Source organism: Aplidium turbinatum, chromosome 5 (genome assembly GCF_918807975.1).
Source record: "Aplidium turbinatum chromosome 5, kaAplTurb1.1, whole genome shotgun sequence".
NCBI classification, from domain to species: domain Eukaryota; kingdom Metazoa; phylum Chordata; class Ascidiacea; order Aplousobranchia; family Polyclinidae; genus Aplidium; species Aplidium turbinatum.
In genome coordinates this window covers 22,556,567-22,566,640 of record NC_137476.1, presented here as the reverse complement: position 1 = coordinate 22,566,640, position 10,074 = coordinate 22,556,567, and the positions used below count along the sequence as shown (strand labels likewise).

The 10,074-nt window shown below is 37.3% G+C and overlaps 1 protein-coding gene across 1 annotated transcript; it reads right to left on the bottom strand.

Annotated features, from left to right (window-relative positions):
• Positions 1 to 2,056: 2,056 nt before the first annotated feature.
• LOC145770280 (alpha- and gamma-adaptin-binding protein p34-like) lies at positions 2,057 to 9,536 on the bottom strand. The gene is made up of 7 exons (XM_082581878.1): positions 7,933 to 9,536; positions 6,501 to 6,688; positions 6,078 to 6,163; positions 5,538 to 5,659; positions 4,070 to 4,179; positions 3,271 to 3,403; positions 2,057 to 3,080 (listed from the first exon to the last, which is right to left on the bottom strand). The coding sequence occupies exons 1-7, from the start codon at positions 8,009 to 8,011 to the stop codon at positions 2,956 to 2,958; spliced, it is 843 nt and encodes a 280-aa protein (XP_082438004.1). The 5' UTR covers positions 8,012 to 9,536; the 3' UTR covers positions 2,057 to 2,955.
• Between the last annotated feature and the right edge of the window lie 538 nt (positions 9,537 to 10,074).

Genomic DNA, 10,074 nt, shown 5'->3' with positions numbered 1-10,074 from the left:
GTTTTGAACACTCATACAAGCCTTCTTTGATGTTGAAAACAAATCCGTATCTGTTTCACAACCAATGCAATATCCGCAGAAGCTGGAACAGAATCATTTTCATAACAAGCATGTGACAGTGACTTCAACCTTGTACTGCAAACTTTACAATTTAAAAGCTCACACAAGATGGAAATATCAATTAACACAAAGGAACCAGAATTTTCAAAAAATTCAGATATTTTGCCACTGTCTTGTTTTCCTAATTTATCTGCTTAGGCTGAGGGCTATTTCTATTGGCTAGTTGATGCTAAGGGGTTGGTTTGAATCTTTATCCTCGGACTGGCAAAGCCTTTATAGGTTATTCCTGATAGTTTCGTATACTTGTAGAGGCTTTAACGCAGGGCCGGTTACCGAGATTGGCAGAGTGAAGTTTTCTGATTGTTGTTACCGGGTAATTATTCCATCCATTAGGTGCCGCTGAATGGAGATCAGTCCTGAAATGCGTTGCTGAAGCGCACACCCTGAGAGTCGAACCAACGTCGCATGATCTTCAGTTAGCGCTTTACCACTGAGCTAACAGTGCGTACTTGTGTTAAAGTGCCTCTGACAGGTAAATAAATTCGCTAAATTTACCTAAGATACCAAAAAGATGACACTAACAAACTTCCCTGACCAGCAAATCGTAAAAAATATCAACAGGCTACTAAGTTACACGCTTGCAAACTTTCGTTGACATCGGCGAATCTGGCACTTATTCAATTGCGAAAATAAAAACGGCAACACCGCTGTGACGTCACAGTAAGCGGGAAGGATACATTCTTTCTCTGTGATGACTTGGTAAAGTATGGTACGGCTATTTGTCCTAATCTGGCTATAGCCATTTGCAGTGTAACAACAGTATCTCACAAACAGTACCTTTAATTTATGGTTGAGGCAATGCCTACAAATTGCTGTTTATGTGACATTGTCAGTGACAAACACCGTGTGCTTTCTTTTCCCACTTTCCCACAAAACAAGGTACTGAGAAGAAAATGGTCAAAGTTTTCTTCAAGTGTTCGAATGTGGGATGGGCCATACAAAACTAGTCGTATATGTTCACTTCACTGAAGATGATTTTGTTAATACCACTCAAGTAAAAATGCCTACAGGCATGTGTTGGAGTGTATACTACAAGGTGATGCTCTCGGAAGCAACAATCGGATTGTGATGCCGTCATGCATTGTTTGGCGAATCCGAAACAATTTTCCAGATTCAGATGGCCGTTACACAGGATTTCAATGGCCAACTGAAGGCACATTATGAGAGAGAGAACTTTTATTTATTTTTGAATAGTGATGATGAATTAAATATGAATGATGATTCGTACGATTTCTTCATTTTTCACTTCAAGTATATTTTAGGTTTTGTAGGAACGTATCCAGTACAGTTTTATTGAACTGCAAAAAACAATAAATCTTCTAAAAAAGCAACCGCTTGTACCAACTCCGACCAAACTGTGATCCACCAATTACATCTAGAAAGCGTTTGTTTCATCCGTTGCTAACGACGTCCACTTAGGATGACGTAATACCACCAAAGTCGTCCCAGAGCAGTGAAATTTAGAGTTTCGCCTGTGGTGGCGCTGCGGAGCAGTCGTTTGATTAAATTGCGCCCTAACCAGTCGAGCTACGAGATTAAGATTAAAAAGTTCGCTAAGTGTAAATCTGCGCTAGGAAATGCTTTAAAAGTTACTATACTTGGATCCAACCTGTCAGGGGCACTTTAAGGTTATGCGTGAGGTGGCGGTAGATGTGGTAATTTTTGAGCACACCGAAATTCAGTGAGTCATCGTTCTATGCGCGTACGGATGTCTAACACATGAACTAGAAACCAGAGGCAACAGCGGTGAACATATAGCTGACTGCATCTGTAACACACACATTCAACATGTGGATATATTGCATGAAGGTGATCGATTACGTATGTAAAAGCATAGTTTGGGTCATTGAAATGATGAAAGCCTATTTTATCAGGATCTTGGGTTTAGACCAATAGTTTTAAAGTCACAGCAACACAAACGAAACGAGAAAACTGCGACGGTTTGCTGCACCACAATTTATTGAAATCTTTTCAGTTTTTCAAATTTTTTCAGTAATAAAATGTGTTCTATGATAGAAACAACATCGAAGAGTACTACTCAAAAAAGTGTAAACAGAACGATGATAATATGACATCAAGGGACATACGCCCAGGAGTGAATGCTTAGTAAAATGATCAATTTTCTGTGAGAAGTTTGTAACTGATTGCAATTGCATGTCCACATAGTAAAAAAATCACTTTAATTTGGGCAACTTCTTTCGGTTTCTGGACGGTCCTTTTATAGTGTTTGGATGACACCGCCCCTGTCATGGTGGCTTCTTACGTGCGGTTATCCTGCAGCTCTCAACGATGATACCAATGTATTCCACCCGAAAATTTTAACGCTACTCTTTAAGCGTACCTACATAAACCGACAATCGTCACACGGTGTTGCCATTTTACTCAGCTGTTTGTAAAAACTTCATGAAGTTCATAGAGATTCTACCACAAATGTGTGAAACCGGGCTGGAGGCTTTTAACTCTACCAGTGAAATCATCGCTATTGGATTTTGTTTGGTCCAGATCCAAATTGAAACAAAGGTCATTTGCATAAAAAGAGATTAATTTGGTAGCAATTGCTAATTGAAGTGAAATCTTTTTTGTTTTGAATCCCATTGCTTTGGTCTACAATCTCACAGTTCCGTTGATTTATAAAAGGTTGACTTTGTCTAGAAGATTAATTGATTATGACAATGATTCACAGACCAAATACTGAATATAGCCATTGAATAAGCAAATCTCATGTGAGGACTTTCCCGAGGATTCGGACAACCACGATTCTTCAGCTGAAGCTCATTTTTGCTTTAGCTTGAATGTTAGAGGCGCTGTGCCTAGGCAGTGTGCAACACCATAGCATCAGCCTTCATCCGATGACAGTTCACCCAACTCTTCCTCATCGCCGCCGATTGCTTTCCAAAAAGCAGTGACAACCTTCTCAGCGTAATCTTTCCTGGAATTCCCGGACATACCTGATGCTGACTCTGCAGAAAGCATTATGAAAATTTATTACGCCTCCATTTTCATTGGACTCTACGCCTCCATCCTCCATCTTCATTGAACTCAAAGCTTTCACTGAACTCAAGCAAATTGAACTCAAAGCAAATTAACAAAAATTGATGCAAAGTAACGTTGTTGAATAGCCTAGTGTACTTTTAGATTTTTTTTGCATACCTTTAAAAATGTGCATTTTTTGAAATAACATTTCAAAGTCGTCGTCTTCAGCTTCGTCGCTAGGTGGCAGTAAGGAATCGATTTTATCTTGTATCGATTCGGGACTTTCTTCTATGGGTTTGTCGGGAGAGACCTGCCAAAGTCCCCAAACTTTAGTTCCTCAAACACGAATGCATGATGAGGTGTGCAGTTCTAGACTTGACAATGCGCACAAATAGTGAGATAGGCAACATATGAAGCAAATATTTAAGTTAATCAACAAACGGAACCATCTTATCTTACAAGACGAATCTTAAATAGTCGAGAGCACGACGTTTGCAATGTATGTCGGTACCAATCCTATCCCCATTCGACTGCCCACTGAACAGTACTGTAGTTGATCGCATAATAATGCAATAAATTAACATAAGAACAGAACACCTCGCAGCTAATGTTAGCAAGGCTGTGGAGTCGGAGTCGCTAAAAAACAGCCAGTGAAAAGAAGTGTTGGTTCTTGTCAGTTTTGTGAAAGTTGCCGTTTCAATTTCGATTACAACTTTAGAGAAATTAATTTAAAAAAACGACAAAAATTCAGAAAAAAATGGCAACGCTGAAACCGGAGTCGGCAGGTGGCGAGCAGTCAAGGTCGTATATTTTTCGCTCGACTCCACAACCCTGATTGCTAGCACATTAGCCTTTTTCGGCAAACACCCACGCCTCTTTCGACAAAGACGTACTAATGAGCCAGTAACGGGCGGGATAAAGGTTCAGAAAAAAAACATTATAAATATAAACTTTTGTTCAAGTTTGGCGGGCCTACCTCTTCTTTTGAGTCATTTTCTTTCTTTTGTGACAAATCCTTCAGCCGCATGTTGGGCCACATGTGAGCAACAAGAGCTTGCCTAATCCTTTCAATGCCAAAATCTTCATCTGCAAATTAAACGAATCAAACGTATGTTAGTCTTTCAATCAAAGATGTACTACTGTACAGTGTACATGATGCAATGTTGCGTGCGTGTGCAGTTATTTACATACTACTGTAAAGCAAGCCAACCAGAAACCTATGTTTCAACAAATAATAATCTCAGTCATGTACATGCGGTAAGCGAGGATACATTGGGCCACGTAAAATGTTCGTCTTCGGAAGTTTTGTTTGTGTATTTCGAGCGCAAAGTTTTCTTTTGCTGAAACGTATGGCATAAATTTGCAATTGTTTTTCAGCCAGCCGAGTAGCTTAATCAAACAAGTTATTGTAGTCATAAACAGCGGAAATGTGCCGAACTCGGCTTTCCGAAGAAATATATGTGGTAGCTTATACCGGTTAGTTTTGTTGCTCAAAATTATGAGTTTCCAACGTCTGCTTATTTCTTGTATTTCTACATCGTAATATCTTCACTTAAAAAACAGGGTATAAAATGCATTGCACATCTGATCAAAAATGGGAAAAACCAACTGAAAAAGGTGATCTGGTACTATGACACTTCCTCAAATGGGCGATCTACCTAATACAGAAAGCAATATCACTAAGAAAATAAATCAATAGCTTTTTTTCCTTGGTCTGAACCTTAAAACATTTGACCAGGCTAACACACACAATAGTATTTCAATTTAAATAGTAATAATAAACTAATAATAAACAAATAAATAATAAACTAATAATAAAATAATAATAAACAATTTAAATATTAATTTAAATAGTAATTTCACATCTATAATAATAATATAATAATAATAATTTTAATAGTAATTTCACATCTGCTAACAAATCTTCCCTGTTTTGATGCCTTGAAACCGTAATGAAGTTAACCAAGTATGCTAGGGTCTAGCTTAACTTTGCATGTAAACAATGTTCGTGAAAGTTCCGAATGGTCTTGACCATGCGTGAAAATCCACGAAAAAAGTGCTTTTTCTTGAAAGATTTCTAAAAAATTATGATGTACAAAAGAGTCGTCGTAAGAAGAAAAATATCTTTGTACGAATATTCGTAAGTTTCGTTCGTAGCGAAGACTATAGTAGACTATACCATTACAAATTGCCGAACCACGAATATTCGCCTTCGTACGAAGAGAATATGTGGCCAGCATAGCAGAGATTTGTTTTCGCTGTGAAAACCATTTATATGATTTCAAAGGAGAAAACAAGCTTTTTTGCTCTTTTTTGCAAAGTAAACTCAAGAATCAGCAAACGTTTCAGAATCAAATGGTGGTAACGTCCGTACAGCGAAATTAAAAACAACCTTCAAGAACCAGTAACTGGAGCAACAGAAAGCTATTCAATAGAGCACGAACATTCACTATAATCCTCCGGTACAGGATCAAGTTCCACTAATTCAAACCCATTGTCAATGCACCAGCGCTGCACTATTTCCCGATTGATGTGTTCGCTGGTCGTATCATCCACGGATGAACATCTGCAAGATAACGGCATACTGTAAATCTATTCTGTAGCTTAACTTTAGTGGTTACTGATTATTGTATGTTCGTTTTATTTTGAGGTTGATTCAATAAAATGGCAGTTAAAAGAGTGAAGCACTAAAAATATGAAATATCGGCACACAAAAATGCACTGAGCAAAATGGCAAATCGTCCGATATCAAGTTGGTTGCTTCAACATGTTCTGATGAATACTTTGTTGCTCAGAAAGTTAAAAACACATCAATTCATGTTTTGTTAGTGAAGAAAAAATCGACCTGCTTAGCAACTAGCAAAGAGTACACATGGAAAAGGGGTACTCTATATTTGCAATACTTCATCAAACTGTGAACAAGATGTTTGCAACATGTTGTCGTTACAGGGCCCAGGTTAAAAAATCAATAATTTGCAAACTACCTTTGACATACTGCCAGTTTGATTTCTGGATCCCAAACACCAAAATATGACAACCATGTATCCAAGCTTTCAAATGATTTGGTATCCTAGAAATATAATTGCATTGAGCTACCCAATGAAAAAAATATCAATTAGAAACAAAACTGGCCAGCAACATTTTAAAAAGCAAATGTTTGTGCTTTTTTTCGTTTAAAATATCTATCAATGAAGAAAAAAATGTTTTAATCGAACATGATCAGTGATGTAAGTCGTTCATTATTTTGCTATCTTCCTTTTCTTAATTTTCTTTTTTTTTTATGAAAAACATAACTTATTATTGTAAACCTTTTTTGCTTGTAAAATGTATGAAATGATTGTAAATGGTATAAAAACACAGACATACAAAAAAACTGGACACAAAAGGTTTAGCTGGCTCAAAGTTACCTTCATTGAATCAAACACAGCAATGACAGCTTGTACTTCATCAGAAAACTGCTGATTTATTATGTTTTTTGTTTCAACGTGACACAAATCTACTGCAGCTTCATAATACTTGTTGGTGACATCCCATTTATATGTTGAGTAAAACTCCGTTTTTGATGAAGTTACTACATCATCACTTTCTAAAATTCCTATAAAAGAAACAGCATTATACATTTACATCAGAATTTCCAATAGCCATAGAATTTTGCAACAATAGATATTCACCAATTTGAATGTCTAAAAGGTTTATTTATCTTTTAATCTGAATAGTTTCAGTACAGAAAATAACACAGAATATGAAATTTCAAAATACATATTTACAGCTGATAACAAAAGAAAAAATCAAGTCAATACATGCTAACAATTGCAAATTATAGTAAAAAGACAAGTTTTTATTTATTTTGCCATTGTTGGCACTGAAAAATAGAATATATATATCTTTAAAATTTGTTATTGTATTGTATATAGTTTGCTCTTAAGATGTGAAATTGTGTAAGATCACATTATGGAAGTGAATGATGGAACATGAAAAGTTGTTGCGAAAAAAAAAAAAAAATTTAAAAACTTGCAACTAACCAGAAACGCATTTATTCTTGTCTCTGTGGCGCAATCGGTTAGCGTGTTTGCCTAGGTTGGTCTGGTGGTTCGAGCCCACCCAGGGACAAAATATTTGAGCTTATGAACTTGCTTGGGTTGAATGAGAAGGTTGATAAGTTGGCGAAAGCAAATGGAGTGAAGTAGTATGAGCATGTTTTGAGAAGGGATGAAGATGATGTTTTGAAAAGAGCACTGGAGTTGTAAGTGGAGTGTCGTAGAAAACAAGTACCGTATTTTACGGACCATAAGGCGCACTTTAAATTCTTTTTTTTCCTCATAAATTGATCGTGCGCCTTATGGTCCGATGCGCCTTATGTATGGATCAAGTGCGGTAGTGCTTTATTGCCTACACTCAAAACCAGTACCGATATACTATTATATATGGTCCGGTGCGCCTTATGGTCCGGTGCGCCTTATAGTCCGGTGCGCCTTATGTATGAACCAAAAACTAATCAAAGCAATTTATTGACAGTGCGCCTTATGGTCCGTAAAATACGGTAAGACCCAAGAAAACGTGGAAAAGGCAAGTTGAGGAGTAAAGCAGCAAGATGGGCTTGACAAGAGCGGATGCATTAAACAGATCGATGTGAGGTGATTGAGGCACTTGGAGGTGAATCTGGCCACCTTAGGTAATGAGGACATCACCGGATTAAAACTGGACTACTACTATTACTACTCTTAATTCAAGCTTGATCAAATCAGCTTCATATCCAAGTGATAAAGCATTTAATCTCAACCTACACAAATTAAAAAAAAAATATAAAGTTGAATAACAATTCATACACGAATACACGACCTGCAATGATTTGTTGAGGTGATACTGGGATGTTCTTGCTCAAATTACATCCAACAACAGCAACACTTTGTCCTGACATTTGATTGCTTAAAAAAGATTTTTTCTCTAAAGATCAATCTGTTTTATAGACTGCTCTAGAAAATACAAATTAATACATAGGTCTACACTACAGCCAATGAATAAAGAGAAAATGTAGGTATACTTCATAAGAGAAATGAACCACAAATACAGTAGTTCCCAATTATTAAGCCTAAGGTTTATAGGCCCACCTGCGTATTAAGCCTAATTTTGTCAGGAATTTCTATATGTATAATAGCAGTTGAAAAGAATCGTACCCTGCTTAATAAGCCTAAAATCGTCCGGTCTCAAAGTGGGCTTAATAAATTGGGACTACTTTATCTGAAACACTAACAAAACACGTCCACCCTGATAGCTTAGTTGATTAGCACAGGACATTGTGAATTAAAAAGCTTCAAGATCAAGCGGCGCTGATTGAGCTCTCAAGGTATGCGCATTTGAACAATGTATTAAAAATGGACTGCTTTTCATTCAGCAGCACCTAATGCAGTGGCGGCTCGTGGCCTGTAGAAGTGAGGGTGCTGCAAGTGACATGTCCCTGCAGAGTTCGCCAAAGGCAAACGTTCCGGCGGGGGGTCTGGGGGGCCTCCCCCAGAAAATTTTGACAAATTACATTGAATTTGGTGCGTTCTGAGCATATTTCCAGCAAATATTGCAATGAAAATAATCGAGATTTAATGTATTGATTACCTTTACAAAGAGTTTTCACAGACATAAATTTCCATAATTAAGGTGCAAGTAGATTTTATATAACAAGAAGTCTCAAATACAGGTGGAGTAGCCCTACTGTTCTTTGAAAAACTCCATGGTGTTATGGGGTGCTGGGTGTTATGACGGAGGTTTATTAAATTTCTTCCAGCGCATACAAACAACGACATAGTGTAAACACACGAAAATAGCACTAGAAACAGCAGCCAAACGATGATCGTTAAAACACGCATAGGAAAGTGTGTATTACTGCAGCGAAATAAAATGCATGGCTACTGCACCTGAAATGAAACAAAGGCCTTTACAAAACATATACACAGCTCGGACAGCTGTAACTTCAGCCAGGGATACTAGGCTGGTAGGCTACTACACCTTGCCCCAAGGAGCAACGACAATTAAGAGGTAACACCATTCTGCCTCAAAGTGAAATTTCTGCTGCTGGTTGCAGTTTATAGTAAGTACCCAAGGACTAGGACTACATCACATACGGTGATATTTAAAATAAACAATTTTTCTTTGTTTATTGGGGTAAAGTCACTTGTATTTACTTTATTTTGTTGAGCAGCCAACCATAGACTATAATAGTTTGGAAGATGTAATCAAACAGTAATGTCGAAGTGAATAAAGAGATCAAGTTCAGATAATATACTGACATAGTTCTCGTAAATTTTGCCTTGAATATTATCGTTTGACCGTGTTTTTCGATACAACCCTTTTGACGTACGAAGGAAGGCGAGGGCATTGCAGCAACAAAATTGAGAGAACAACATGGCAATGACACACACAGCTAACTCAGACAGATAACAAACCACATAACACATTTAGATGTGTGATGACTTACACATTTAGACGATAGTGTCTGTAGTCGGTCCGGTGCCGTGAACCATGTTGTTACGAGGGCTAAGTACAAATAATTTTCACGCATAATAATACTAACATTTACATAGCACCACATCCACAGTGCAAACTATGCTCCTGGGCACTGTGCATGACAATGGTGATAAATAATACGGTACTTTCAGTCATAATGTTCAGTGAAATAGAACGTTTTCAAGCGAGTTTTGAATTCATTTAAATTTTCAGCTTCTTTTACACAAATAGGCAAACAATTCCAGCAACTGGCAGCAACAGCTGGGAAAGTGCGATTTCCATTTTGTGTCTTATATGAAGGGTTGCAAAAGAGCAATGTTGAGAACGCAAAGTTCTGGCAGGTTTATAATGAACAAGCAAAGTGTCCAGATAGTTCTGAGCAAAACCATGGAAAACTTTATAAATTAATAGACATATTCTGAAACGAATACGATACATTACTGGAAGCCAATGCAGGGATTTTAGTATAGGAGTAATATGCTCATG